At 38.0% G+C, this 15,638-nt stretch overlaps 1 protein-coding gene across 3 annotated transcripts in view; it reads right to left on the minus strand.

Annotated features, from left to right (window-relative positions):
* The window catches only part of cdh8 (cadherin 8), a 128,866-nt gene that overhangs the window by 26,280 nt on the left and 86,948 nt on the right, over positions 1–15,638 (minus strand). For all 3 annotated transcript variants that reach the window (XR_007899130.1, XM_051716583.1, XM_051716595.1), the window contains 3 exons: positions 12,478–12,597; positions 4,299–4,466; positions 3,961–4,148 (listed from right to left, as the gene is read on the minus strand). Coding sequence is in view for 2 of the 3 variants with exons in the window: in XM_051716583.1 (XP_051572543.1) it covers positions 3,961–4,148; positions 4,299–4,466; positions 12,478–12,597 (476 nt within the window). In the remaining variant the exon portion in view is untranslated. The remainder of the gene's footprint in view (positions 1–3,960; positions 4,149–4,298; positions 4,467–12,477; positions 12,598–15,638) is intronic.

Genomic DNA, 15,638 nt, shown 5'->3' on the forward strand with positions numbered 1-15,638 from the left:
GGTCACTATAATGTGGTTCTCGCTCTCAGTGGGGCACGTTGTATGTTGTGCGAGGATGCCATCGAGAATAGCGTGAAGCCTCCACACGTGTTATGTCTCCGCGGTAATGCGCTCAATGAGCCACGTGATAAGATGCACGGATTGACGGTCTCAGATGCGGAGGCAACTGAGATTCGTCCTCCGCCACCCGGATTGAGGTGAGTCACTATGCCACCACGAGGACTTAGAGCACATTGGGAATTGGGTATTCCAAATTGGGGAGAAAATGGCAAAGAAAAAAAGAAAATGGTAAAATGTATACCTTGAAGTGTCTGCCAAATGCATAAATGTAAATGCAATGTAAATGTCTGAACGACTGAAGCAGTATTTTCAATTCTTCCTTCTAATTCTTCTTTATTTTACAGGGATGCTCAGGTTTGCTGATAAAATACAGTGCCACAGCATGATGTTACCACCACCACATTGCTTACAATGTTAAATAAATAGCTCTGCCTCATCTACTGTAACTGCATTTGTTTTTTTTTTCCACTATTATGATTTTAGACAAATTCTAGACATTCTTTAAATTATCACCCTTCCGTATATAGTAGGACTCTAATGGGATACCCATTAGTTTTCACTGTCGTCAGATTTATAACTTGAATAATTACCCTTTAAAAGCATGGTTTTTATCTAGAAATTGTAGTAGCTATTTTAATGATTCACAGGAAGAGGCCAATTGTAAGGCATCTGCGTCCTCATTAGGGCAATTGTATTTGTGTAATTAGAGCCCCAGTTCCATTCTTTTTTAAGGATATTTTTCAGCAGCATGTTTTTTTTTTAAAAAATAATATCTCAAATCATTAAACAAATTACAATAGGTTATATTGGAGGAGCTATGGTGTAGCAATAGCATGCATGCTCCCAGCAAACTGGAACTGTAGTGATCGATTCCTATCTGCGTTATGCCCCCTTCTACACAATTGCCCCCTCTCTCCCCAAATTTCCTGTCTTTCAATGTACTGCTGTATATCTAATTCAATGTTGTATCTAATAATGTATCTAATAAAACAAAACAGTTAATAAATAAAATAAAATAAAAAATACATATTTCAGTGCTCAGAAATAAAATGTCACAGAGGACTACATTTCAGTGCAGAATCAATAATTCTGTAAAATTAGAAAATTTGATTTGTGTCTGAATAATTTTGCATGGCACTGTACCTTTCAGTAGGAATTTACTGTCAGAAGCTTTCCTGCAGTATGATGATAAATTCTGAATAAGCTGCAGCCTGGCATCTTGCTTGCTCTGGAAAAGGTCTAGACTATTGAATTTTGGGGGCAATTCTTAGAGTTTTAAGTCTTAAATGTAGTAAATGGGGAAAGAAAGAAAGAAAGAAAGAAAGAATGAAAGAATGAAAGAAAGAAAGACAGAAAGAAAGAAAGAAAGAAAGAAAAAGTACAAGCAAATAAACAAACAGATGATCAAATCAGTTTCCTTTCAAACTCCTCTCTTTCACCAGTATGCTAGAAATGTTACCAATTTATTGTAGTTCAATTTAGGTTATGGAGGCCATCATTAAAGTGGAGCTTTGCATATTGGTAAGACTGAAACAAGTGCATCTCATTTCAGACACTGCAAATCTGTTCTAAAACATATAAATCTAAAAATACCATGCTAACACCTTTTTTTTTTTTTTTTTATCGCCGTGCATGACATTTGACTCTTTAAAATGCAACAGCCTTTTATGCATCCCTCTGGGTCTCTGTTTCGGCACTCATTGTGCAGAATGGTCTATGAATATGACTATGGCTATCACTAGACCTCTGTCATTTCGAGAAGATGTGATTTACACATTCATGTGTCTGTTGAATGCACACTGAACTAGACAGCTGTGGTTGACTTTCATCCACCAGTTTCAGCCTGAAGCTGATGCGTGTATGTGCCTTGGACTTCTGTTTCAGAGCCCCTAGCTTACCCTCAAAACCCCCCAGCACGATTTGAGAATGTGTGTAAACTGGGCACTTTTAGAGCTAACAAAAAAATCAGCAGTGGGGGAAGTACAGCACCCCTCTCCACCACTCCTATAACAACCTAACGGGGGAGATGAAAGCATGCATCCCTTTACAACAAAGCAGTATCTTTTCTGTCTGAGCCTGTGGCATCTAACTCAGATCAATTTGTTTAACCTTGCTACAAAGGCTCTTTGGCCATGCCCATTCAGTATTTATCAGCAGTTATACAAAATTTTAATTGTTGTTGAAGGCTCCATCAGTCGACATGCTGCAGATGATAGTTGGCGCATGCTGGCCCGGCCCCAGCACATGGGGAAAATGTGTGTCTACGCACAGTGGCAGGTGCAAATTTCTTTTTTTTTTTTAAATAAGGGTTGTGTGCTTTACAAGCTTATTCTGCTCTCCTGAACCCCAACACCGTCTGGAGGTATAGAGGTTAGCGGGGAGTGGGCTGCTGATTGCCTGTTCTTCTCATACATAGCCATCCATCATGCTATTAGCAATGCAGACAACAGATTACAGGCCAAGTGCTATGGGATGAAAAGACAGAGAATAACAGGCATGCCATTACACATTCAGCTGTGAGAAACCAGGGACAAACCCAATCACTTTTTTTTCTCACCCTGCCTCTGAATCTTTCTCTCACTTTCTTGTTTTGATTCTTCATCTCTGTCTGCTATTTGAGAGCCATATTAATTTGATAATGCACACATGGAAATTGGAAACTGTTTAGGGAGAACTGGAATTGCTGAATATGTTTGGATGATGTATGGCACAGTATGCAAAAGTAGATGTGAACCACACCATCTGCATAATGTTTTTATTTTTATTTATTTTTATTTATTTATTATTTTTCTCCCCTTTTCTCCCAATGGAATGCCCAATTCCCACTACTTAGTAGGACGTCGTGGTGGCGTGGTTACTCACCTCAATCCGGGTGGCGGAGGACAAGTCTCAGTTGCCTCTGCTTCTGAGACCACCAATCTGCGCATCTTATCACGTGGCTTGTTGTGCATGACACCGTGGAGACTCTGCATGTGGAGGCTCATGCTACTCTCCGCGATCCACACACAATTTACCACGGAGATTACCTCATGTGGCTTTACCCTCCCTAGCAACCGGGCCAATTTGGTTGCTAAGGAGACTTGGCTGGAGTCACTCAGCACACCCTGGATTTGAACTCGCGACTCCAGGGGTGGTAGTCAGCGTCACTACTCGCTGTACTACCCAGGCCCCCAAACCATTTGCATAATTAATAATAAAAAAAAATCATGCCCAAAAATTTTCTCTAAACTAATTCCAACACAATTTACTCATCACATGTTGTGCACATCAGCATTTAAAATATATTGTAATATTGTTTATTATTGAAAAGAATGAGGACTTTGTCATGTAAAATGTCCTATATTTTGGTCACATTGTTTGTGCAGCATTGTTGCCGCACAGTTGCACTGTAGATGTCCTTGGAAGATAAAAGGGCTTCATTGTCCTCTCATTGACTGTGAAGGGGTCTTCATTTGCATACAATGGCCATTCCATATGCAAATATACACTGCTACACAAGGGCTGAGAACTGAGCACAGCCAAATCAAGGGGTTTACAGTTACAGTAATTCTCAAATCTCAGAACACCTGTGCTGCAGTTTTACTTCCAATTTTCGGTGCATAGGGGGTTTAAGTGTAGATTTGCAGCCATGTAAAACTAAAAGTTAGTCTCTCTGAGAAATGCTGGTTAAAAAGCACTGTATTGCAGAGAGAGAGAGAGAGAGAGAGAGAGAGGAGAGAGAGAGAGAGAGAGAGTACTACCAATACACACTGAGAGGTTCTGTCTTTGCAACATTGGCAGTCATTTGTCATCTGTAATAAGCCACTTTTCATATTTTCATTATACACAGCACAGTGACAATTCTATAACTGACAGTTTACAACTGTTTGAGAGTCCCTATGGCACATTAAGCCTGCTTACCTTCTTGAGTCTGAGGATTCCCTCCTGAGTCTGAGCATCAGTGACAATCTCAAAGACATCCCTCTCGTCTCCACCTATGATGCTGTAAGTTGATTTAGCATTCTCCCCGATGTCTCTGTCATTCGCTTTTACTCTTCCTCCAGGCTTCCCAATGCCAAGATCCTCAGGAATGTTGAACTCATAAGAGCCTTTAGAGATAAACAAGGACAAGGAAGTATAAGATCTGGTCTATCAGGTGACAATTGGCATTAAAGAGAAGAACAAAAGAGGTTAAAAGATTACACTAAATGTGCTTAACATGAAATGTTATATAGATTGTGAAAGGGTGTGCCTCTTACCTTTTGTGAACTTTGGTGTATTATCGTTGATATCAGTAAGAGTGACAGTTACAGTGGTGGTCCCTGACAATCCACCCATGTGGCCTCCCATATCCTTCGCTTGAATAACAACAAGATACTCTTCCCTCATCTCACGATCCATCCCTGCCAGGGCCACCCTAATGATTGCTAAAATATTGAGAGTACATTTGTCAATACATAATTGACTATAATACATTTATATTATAAAGAACAAATCAACAAATGCAAGCATTGTGAAAATGTCAAAATGATTCATTATTTAATGTGCTATCTATCTATCTATATATCTATCTATCTATCAAATCAAATCAAATCAAATCACTTTTATTGTCACACAACCATATACACAAGTGCAATAGTGGGTGAAAGTCTTGGGTGCAGTTCCGAGCAACATAGCAGTCATGACAGTGATGAGACATATACCAATTTACAATAAACATCAGATTTACACAACACAATTTACATATTTAATATACACATAATTACACACAACACAATATACAAATAATAATATACAATGTACAATATACAATACACACAATATAGAATACACATACACACAATATAGAATACACATTATATAATAAAAATAGTATATATAGTATATATAAAATATACAGTAGGTTGTATTGTACTGTATTGACATTCAGGCTGTCGGTTGATAGTCAGTTGCCAGTGTGCTGTTAAGAGAGAATATAATTTATGACAGTCCAGTGTGAGATAATAAGATTAATAAAGTGCAGTGCTGATGTATATTGATCGTGAGAGATCAAGAGTTCAAAAGTCTGATTGCTTGGGGGAAGAAGCTTTCATGAAGTCAGCTGGTGCAGGTCCTGATGCTGCGATACCGCCTGCCTGATGGTAGCAATGAGAGAAGCCCATGGCTCAGGTGGCTGGAGTCTCTGATGATCCTCCGAGCTTTTTTGACACACCGCCTGGTATATATGTCCTGGAGGGAGGGAAACTCACCTCCAATGATGTGTCTGGCAGTTCGCACCACCCTTTGAGGGCTTTGCGGTTGTGGGCGGTGCTATTGCCGTACCAGGCAGTGATGCAGCCAGTCAGGATGCTCTCTACAGTGCTGGTGTAGAACCATGTGAGGATGTGGCGGTTCATTCCAAACTTCCTCAGCCGTCTCAAGAAGAAGAGGCGCTGATGAGCCTTCTTCACAACGGCCTCAGTGTGGACGGACCATGTGATTTCCTCAGTGATGTGGACATCGAGGAACTTGAAGCTGCCACCGGTGCTGCATTGATGGTGATGGGACTGTGTTCTCTGTCTTTTCTCCTGAAGTCCACCACATGCTCCTTTGTCTTGCTGATGCTGAGGGAGAGGTTGTGCTCCTGACACCAGCATGTCAGAGTGTGCACCTCCTCTCTGTAGGCCGTTTCATCATTGTCAGTGATCAGACCTACCACCGTTGTATCATCAGCAAACTTAATGATGGCACTGAAAGTGTGTTGCCACACAGTCATGTGTGTACAGGGAATACAGGAGTGGGCTGAGAACACAGCCCTGTGGGGCTCCAGTGTTGAGGGTCAGTGATGAGGAGATGTTGCTGCCCATTCTAACCTCCTGGCGTCTGCTTGACAGGAAGTCCAGGATCCAGCTGCGCAGCGAGCTGTTTAAGCCCGGAGTTTCACATCAAGCTTGGAGGGCACTATGGTGTTGAATGCTGAGCTGTAGTCTGCAAACAGCATTCTCACATATGTGTTCCTTTTTTCCAGGTGGGAGAGAGCAGTGTGTAGTGTAGATGCAATGGTATCATCAGTGGAGCAGTTGTTGCAGTAAGCAAACTGCAATGGGTCCAGTGAGGGAGGCAGCACAGAGCAGATGTAATCTCTGATTAGTCTCTCAAAGCATTTGCTGATGATGTGGGTCAGAGCAACAGGATGCCAGTCATTTAAGCAAGTGATTTTGGATTGCTTTGGTACAGGCACAATGGTGGATGTTTTAAAGCATGTGGGGACCACAGACAAGGAGAGGGAAAGGTTGAAAATGTCCGTAAAAACACCAGCCAGTTGGTTCGCACATGCTCTGATGACGCAACATTCACCCGTCGGAAGGATCGGGTTAAATCCGCTACAGAGCCGGAGAGTGAACTGACCTCTGTAGCTTCGGCCGCGAAAGCTTTCTCTGTGAGAGCGGTGTTATTTCCCTCAAAACGAGCATAAAAAGTATTTAGCTTATCCGGGAGAGAGGCAGCGGTGTTCACGGCGGAGTTTTTATTCCCTTTAAAGTCTGTGATGATATTAATTTCCTGCCACATGCTTCTAGAGTTGGTGGTGTTAAACTGTCCTTCAGTCTTGTCCCTGTACTGGTATTTGGCTGTATATATATATATATATATATATATATATATAATCATATTAAAAAAAAAATCCTTTTTTTAATGAAAGGAATCTTAAATGATCTATAATGAAAGGAATCTTAAATGATCTATAATGTCTTCCCCTGTCCTTGACACCCCTACCAGCTTAGTGGATGTCTAGCATTGCCTGTGCTGCTTTCATTTGGCATTACAAATTAGATTGTTTGTTTGATGAGGACTTGTCCCAGCATCTGGAATAATTTGTATTCCGAGTGAATGTGAATTATGCTGTCTGTCTTTTATAATCTTTAATAATGTATGCACCACCACTGACTCCACCATCAAAAAAAGAAAAGAAAAATAAAATAAACCCTGCGTAACCGGTTCATACAAGAGGAAACCTACAGTATCATCAAATAAATGCAAACTGCCTGTATTAAATAAATATGTGTACATTTTTGTTTTTCATTTTAGTTTATTTTTTACGTAATGTTTTTAACAGTCATCCAATAGCATCTGGGTGTATTTTCCATTTATTGTAGATGTTTTGACATTCATTTAAATGTTTTCATTGGTTGTAGAATGGATGAGATTTCCAACCATTTAATGTTGTCCTTTCATCTTTATGTCAGAAGTTTTGCCCCAATTCACATAGTGATTACAATTTCTATCATTGGGGAGATTACTGCCAAAGCAATTTGTGAGTTTTATGATGTTATGGTGTGTGATGAGCTTAAATTCTGGAAAATATCTACCATTCTGATGAAGTCACTTGGATTAGTCACAAAACACCTTCAATAAACAGAAAAAAATTGTCCACATGCTAAAGAATAAGATCTTAAAGGCATTCTATAATGATTAGGACGACAGATAATCTTCTCCTATTGTGTTAGGGTCTTTTTTGACCCATGAAAGGTTAATAATATGTTATAAATTCTGCTTTATATATATATACTGGAACCAAACATTGATATATTTAAAAGAAATGTCAATTTAAACAAATTCTTCCTTCCATTGCCTTAACTAGTCAATTTTGACCTGTTGTGACCTTTCACCTTCAAAATTTCTGAATGTTATACATTTTTTAATTTTTTTTTAAATTTAGCTCCTGTTATCTAGCTTCCCCACCTGCTCCACTGGGTACTGCATCTTTTCCACAAATTGCATACGCTCTTCTAAAATGGCATTTGTGCACAGGTCCACACACAAACACTCACTCAGAGAGTACTTTTATTTTTTTACAGTTTTGAATAGGTAATATGCTAATGAATAAGTTTACTACTGACATGACGCATGGCACATGTCACATGGCACTTGTTACATTTCTGGTTAGGATGCACCAATCACAGTCATTTTTGATTACTGCATAGAGATTAAAAAAAAAAAATTCTCCCCATAATTTATCTTGATCTTGAGATATCATTTTGGACATGTAACTTGTTAATTAAGCCCACCCTTTGTTTAGATTTCCATTTGTTTTATGATGTAATTTACAGAATGTCACTTTATTTCCCTTGGATACCATTGTTTTCTTAGTGTAGATCAACAAAAAAAAAAAAAAACTGAATTTGATTTTGACACACTAATCTTAGGTTTATCATATCGCATATCATCGTCAAGTAAACCAACACGTTTTTCACATGTGGCATTTTTTCTCCATATCATGCAGCCCTTGTGGTCAGTTCTTAACCTGTTTATTCTTAAAAAAAAAAAAAAAAAAAAAAAAAAAAAACATACAAGCAAACAAACACAAAACTTCTAACTCCCTAGTGACTCACAAATTATCCAAAGCATACCTGCTGTCGCCAATCCACATTAAAAACAATACATTAGAATATTATTATGACATTATGACCATTTAAAAAGGAATCACCCTTCAATCACAATTGAGTCTATGTATTTTAACCCTCTGGGGTCGATGGACGCGCCGTCATTTTTGGGCATACAGATAAGTGTAAGACATCATTAGAGACTATAAAGGGTCTACTTTTATTTCTGTACACTCACAATAACAACAAAACTTTGTGCTTTTGTAAAATAATGAAATAAACAGGGTGTACTTTCAGCCGTCTCTGTCTCCGTGGGCATCTTTCTGAAACATGTCACAAAAATGAACTGAAACTCTGCGAATATTTATCACACAAACATGAAACATATGTCTAAAGAAAACTTAAAATGTCTACTTTTAAATAAAACAATTCAAATTTAAAACAAATATTCTCCTGCAATGTAATTTGTATGAAACAAAGCGATGTACAGTTTCACCTGGCTCAGCTAATTATCCCTAATGTGATCACACCCACCAGCAGAGTGTGCTATTCATACGGTAATGTGCTGAGATGATCAATGCAAATGGTAAACGCCCCCAACAATGCCTTAAAAAGCATAAAGTTAATTCACTTTTCTGCGCGTTTGGAAGACTGCATGCTACACAGGTGAGGAAGCTCCTGGATAGCGATGAAGAGTTCACGTTTTCCTCAGAAGAAGAGCGGGACTCCGACGATGAACGTTTGCATTTTGAAGAGCTACTTGATCCAGCCGTGGATACAATTTCAGATGAGTAAGTCATTTAGTTTTACTTACATATTAGTTGACATGCTATTTTATATAAACATGGACATATTTTACTAGTTGGACTATTTCCAGACTTGCCAGCCAGGATTCAGAGTATTACAATTTGAAATATGTCCTAATAGGCAAGTTTTAGCTACATTTAAATGTTGTTTCGGCTAAAGCAAGTATTTAAATTGTATGCTGTATGATATAAATATGATATGTAATATGATATAAAAAATAATATGAATGTTTAGATTATATTTTAACCAGTGTTTATGCTGCCTCATTTTCATCAATGAAGCTTGTGCTTGCAAATATCTGTTCGGGTGTAAATGTGTAAAATGTGCTGTAAATATGCCCATATTAGAAAATCAGCATATTAGATTGATTTCTGAAGGATCATGTGACACTGAAGACTGCAGTAATGATGCTGAAAATTCAGCTTTGATCACAGGAATAAATTCCATTTTACAATATATTCAAATAGAAAAGTTATTTTAAATTGTAAAACTATTTCACAGTATCACTGTTTTTGCTGTATTTTGGATCAAATAAATGCAGCCTTGGTGAGCAGAAGAGACTTCTTTTAAAAACATAAAAAAAATCATCTAAAACTTTTAAACGGTAGTGTAGGTCTAAAGTTAAGTAAAGTCTTTATGTAAAGAAAATGTATAGTCAGATTACTTCTTTTAACTTAAACTTGATTTTGTGAATAAGCTACAAACAATACATTCAATCATTAAGTCTCCTCACATTCATTCTCTCTCAGGGGAGGGATCTTTGTCTCCTCAGGTGTGAATTACATCAATATTCATGATCATCCACGCCTCCTCGCATATGGCCTTTCTAACACTAAAAGTGTCTTACAAAAGTTAAATGACTATATTGTTTTATATGAATGAGTGATCAGGATGGTTTTCACATCATTTTTGTAGCAAAAACTCTAGGCTACAAGATCCAGGTCTCAAAGGTCTTGTGAACAAATGTTTAGTATGTGTTATATAGCCTTATTTCAGTGACTTAACATTTTTGTTTTTTCTAAAAACACACATAAACGTTATTTTCTCAAAAATACAAACATGTACATACATGTTGTTCACATATTATTGCAGCCCAGTTTGTGCTGAATACAGTGTTATCAGACTTTAGCCATTAATATGTTTTTAAGCAACTGAAAAAAGCACAAATGTCAAAACTTCTCCAGGGCCCAAATCACCCTCAGGCCCCAGAGGGTTAATAATATAATATTGTAATATTATAAATATTAAAATGTTGATATTGACCTTTAAAACGGTATCACCTGAATCGCGAGGATGTTTTTATTATTGTAAACTTAGATATCGAGATGCAGTTACTTCTCCCACAAACCGAAACAACCCAATTACACCAGAGATAAAAGTTTTGACAATTCTGCACTCCCTGGCCACAGGCAAAATGAAACCATGTAGCGTGGATGAATGTTAATTTCTGTCATCTGTCAGCAGAACAATCAATCAAACTATTTATGTCCTCTCCAGATCACACATCATCTGACAATTCATAGCGTATTTTTTCCTATGGATATGCACTCGCTGCAGAGAAAAAAGGGGGCTTTCACAGGGAATCACAGCAATCGCGGGGCTACCCGGTGTTTTGATGCTGTTAACGGGATGCAAACTCGTTATATATATATCGTTGTCTGTCTTAGCTGATAAATAGCAGTTTCCTTTCTACCAATTACTGAGGGCGATTTAAAAGAGCGTGCTAATAAAATTTGACATCATCCATAGCAATGAGGTCAACTCCGCCTTACTGCTACCTTAAGTTTTCCTTACTAAAACTTGCTCTTAGCAGTTTTGTGAATAGGTTTTAAGCAAAAACTGCTAGCTAGGAACTCTTTGGAGAACTCCTAGTGGTAAGATAAAAATCACTGTGAATAGGGGGCCAGGCTAATATTTAATGTGGTGGGCCAAAGAAATGGGAAATGTGACTTATAATGTTATGAAATAATGTTATTTTGCCTATAATACCAGACTGACATTCTCACATTTTCTTAAAATCAACATTTTGAATATTATCCTCCTTTTTTTTATGTCTCTACGAACTTTAAAACCAAACCTACACTCTTGCATTATACAGACAATAAGTATTAAAACTTAAGAAGTGTGTGCTTTGTAAAACGTTGATTCTGATGCTTTAATACATACTGTTAACACACTGTCAACAATTTGTCATCTTTCAACCCTTATTCAATTCTCATCTTGATTTATGACTAACCATTCAAATGAATTCCTGATGATCAGAGAAGGGAGGCGAGACTAACGTTAATTTCCATAGGTATTTGAAGACTTTCCTGTTATTTGTATTTTATTTTTGCCAGCCATTAACCAAGTAATGAATTGGAGCATAAAGTTTACTTATTTATTAAACATGTCTCATTTCCTGTCAGGTGCTGGAAATGTCAAATGGTTTCTAATGGTTGTTTTCCCTTTACCTCTTATTTTTCATTAACATTCATTAAAACATCTGGCACACTTGAATAAGCCATCTGCATGTGTTCAGTAATCATGCAAACCATGCACATGGCACCTCAATTTGGGCTTTCATACCTTCTCTCGACCATTTGCATTCTCAAACAAAGCTGACAGTGAGTGATTAAAAATGCAAGGGTTAGGATGCAAACAAAGTGTTCTCATAAGAAAAAAAAAAGTATTGATCTTTAAAGTCTGTTCATTTAATATGCACATACAATTTGGACAGGTACAGGTCCTTGTTTATTGTCTGTTGTTTTTTTTCCAAATTACGTGCTGTTAATTTCCATCTCATTGCTTATTAATGCAATTTCACCATTATTTAATCATGTTGCTTACAGACACACTGTTAACAAGTCAGCTGAAAATGCAATTAGGGAAAAACAAAGTCAAGGTTGAAAAGGAAGCAGAATGCAGACAGAATTCAAAGATAGCACTGTCATTTAAATCAAGAAGGCGCAAATTGCTTTGTGCGCCATTATAGAAGAAAATCAGCATCTGCATGTGTCCTTCAGGTAAAATTATCTTGTTTATTTAGTCGTTCTCTAATATTTATCTCCTACCTCCAATAACTATGGCAATAATACTAACAAATTATTTAACAACTAAAACACTTCTTGGCACATGAAGTGGTTTTAATCTTACACCTATTTCTAAGCTGTTTCTAAGCTGTGTGAGCATAATAATAAGGATGTTTCATAATTTTAATGATTCATAACCATCTGGACACTGTGGGTTGACTTTTTTTTTTTTTTTTTTTTTTTTCATGTAGCTAAATTACCAGTGGACTGGTCAATGGAGAAATAAGGTTGGCCTTCCAGAATGCTGTAGACCAGTTTGGCACTGTTTCCATACACTGGATCATCTGCATCGGTTGCAGTGACTCTCGTGACTGAAGCACCTAAACAGAGGAGAAAAAGAAAAAAAAAACTTTAATAACCAAAAATGACTGTGAATGAACAAATAAATCACTTAGTTCCATTTACCGCACCATTGTGCCCATTTTTTAAACTTGTTTTGTTTGAGAACAAATATTGTCCTTTCCTTATCAATGTCTCAGTAACACCCCAAGCCATGGTGTGAGAGCTTTACTGGAATAAACTCATAAAAGTGTGTTTTGTTGTTCAGACATGCACGAGTGCTCACTCAAGCTGTGAGACTTGCACAATGCAAAAACATCACAGCTTCAGGCTTCAAAAAGATCAAAACGAAGGAAGTCAGACAAACAAACAATCCATGCTGCTCTTCTAACCTACTCTTCATTAACCCATGGCTTGAATGAACTGAGAAGACAGAGGGAAAATAAGAAAATAGAGAGAGAGAGCAACAACGAAAGTGAGAGTGGGGGAGAGAGAGAAAATAAACTGAGATGCTAATGCTAAACAGCTCACTGACAGTGCAGATGGCATGGTAATTGTTTGTAAAGCATGTTCCACAGCACTCTGACAGCTTGGTAAGCATCTGACCAGCAAATGTGCCTGTGCTGCAGCTACAGGTATCTGGAGCTCTCGGAAACAGCAGGAAAAGTGTCCACTATAAAGAATGGGATATACACGGCTTGACTCACCCTGCTAAAAACATGGGGTGCTGGTGTGCTTTTACTGTATGTGAACAAGGCTTTTTGACTAGCTTAACCAACAAGACTTCATTGGTTAACCAGCATAATATATATATATATATATATATATATATATATATATATATATATATATATATATATATATATATATATATTTTTTATTTTTTTTTTTTTTTTTTATTTTTTTTAACTAGCACTAATCATTATAAACAAGAATAGACCAGAATGTGAACTGCCTTAGTGGAGGTAGAGTCCCACTTCTCAAAGAAGCAACATGAGTGAAGCTTTTCCTTCTGAACTGCAGTGAGGAACATGTGGGTATGTTTTGATGTTTTCATGCCCTTCCAGCATGAGTATGGCTCTGTACCTACACCACAGGTTTCACAAAGAAATACTGACTGTAAATTTTTTCTTCTTCACTATATGCTTTTCAAACCTCCAGGTTACTTGGCAACCCATCCTGGCTTTGTTGCAAGCAACAAAATAAAGAAATGTAAAAAAACACTGATACAATTGTACTCTGAATAAAAATTTGGAAGAAACTGCTGCCAATGGAATTCATTCTCACATTTGTTTGGTCATACCTGACTTCAGTCCCACATGGGATGAGGTACTGTAGTATTTCTCCATGACTGATGACAGTCACGTCCTTGATGTGTGAAACATGATCAGTGAAATATGAGAGATTTACCCAGTAGGATATCTGTTAACTGACATACATTTCTTCCACTCACTCAGTAGGATTCCTGTTATGTGACATACTGCACAGTGTTATCAAATGCTTTATAACAAGACAGGGGCCAATCAGGGGTTGCATGGTGTGGCAACTGCCACCCAAAGACAAAGCATCGTCACCCTAGCACTTGGTATCCCTTAGCAAATGTAAGTAGATTATAGTTGATGCTGACGTTATGTAAGAGTTTATTTACAGTATGTCAAACTGCCTCAACTCTAACCAAATGCGTAAATGACTACAGCGGTCCTTGACTATCGCGGCCGATCGCATGATTGCCGACAGCAGCTGCCAATCTTGTGCTTGGCTACTGCAGCGGGGGAGCAGTAATTCTGCATTTGAGTTGCCAATTCTGCTTATTATTAGAGACTTTGGGCTTATTTTTTAACATACACTCACCAACCACTTTATTAGGTACCCCTGTACACCTAGTTATTCATGCGATTATCTAATCAGCCAATCATGTGGCAGCAGTGCAATGCATAAAATCCTGCAGATATGGGTCAGGAGCTTCAGTTAATGTTCACATCAACCATCAAAATGGGTAAAACATTATCTCAGGGATTTTGACCATGGCATGATTGTTTGTGCACGACGGGCTGGTTTGAGTATTTCTGTAACTGCTGATCGATCACCTTGGATTTTCATGCACAACAGTCTCTAGAGTTTACTCATAATGGTGCCAAAAACAAATAACATCCAGTGATTGGCAGTTCTGCGGACGGAAATGAGAGAGAGAGGTCAGCGGAAAATGGCCAGACTGGTTCGAGCTGACAGAAAGGCTATGGCAACTTAGATAACCCCTTTGTACAATTATAGTGAGCAGAACAGCATCTCAGAATGCACGACATGTCGAACCTCGAGGCGAATGGGCTACAACAGCAGAAGACCACGTCAGGTTCCACTTCTGTCAAGAACAGACAGTTAAGACTGCTATAGGACTTCCATCTGTGTACCTCAGCAGAAATCATTACTTTTGGTGAGCCTGTGCCACTGCTGTCACACAACTGGCTGATTAGATAATTGCATGAATAAGTAGGTGTACAGGTGTGTCGGTGAGTGTATAAATATGGGCATTCACGTGTTGCGGTTTTGAGCTTATTTCCAGAATACAGTCATGTATTTAGGGCTTGCTGGTGCATGTCCACCATAACACAATGATACGTTTAACCTTGTTCGACCCCACGTACACATGCGTGGATGTTGTATTTTGGCTTCGCTATATGCAACGCATAATTTAAATTAATTTAAACCGACTGATCTCAGTTCAGGAGACTCTGTGCTGTCAGTAAAGGGTTAAAATTTCAACGCACGGAGTCATGTGACAAAACAACATGGTGACCACAGCAGAGTTTGTCTTTAGGAGAAATGCCAACAAAACTACATCTGTAAGAAACCTAATTAAGTTTTTACATTGAAACCTGTCTCTAGTCTCTAGTTTCATCCGATATGCCATTTTTAAAAATTTGAATGATTTATCGCAAAACGCCATGCTGCTAAACACAATGTACACTGATGTCTACTTCATCAAATTTTTTCCTTAGAAATCCTACATTTACTGTGCATTACCACACTGAGAAACAAGGAGTTCATCCAAAAGCTGAAAAATGTTGCTTTCAGAGGATTTGTT

The sequence above is a fragment of the Myxocyprinus asiaticus genome, chromosome 2 (genome assembly GCF_019703515.2).
Source record: "Myxocyprinus asiaticus isolate MX2 ecotype Aquarium Trade chromosome 2, UBuf_Myxa_2, whole genome shotgun sequence".
NCBI lineage: Eukaryota > Metazoa > Chordata > Actinopteri > Cypriniformes > Catostomidae > Myxocyprinus > Myxocyprinus asiaticus.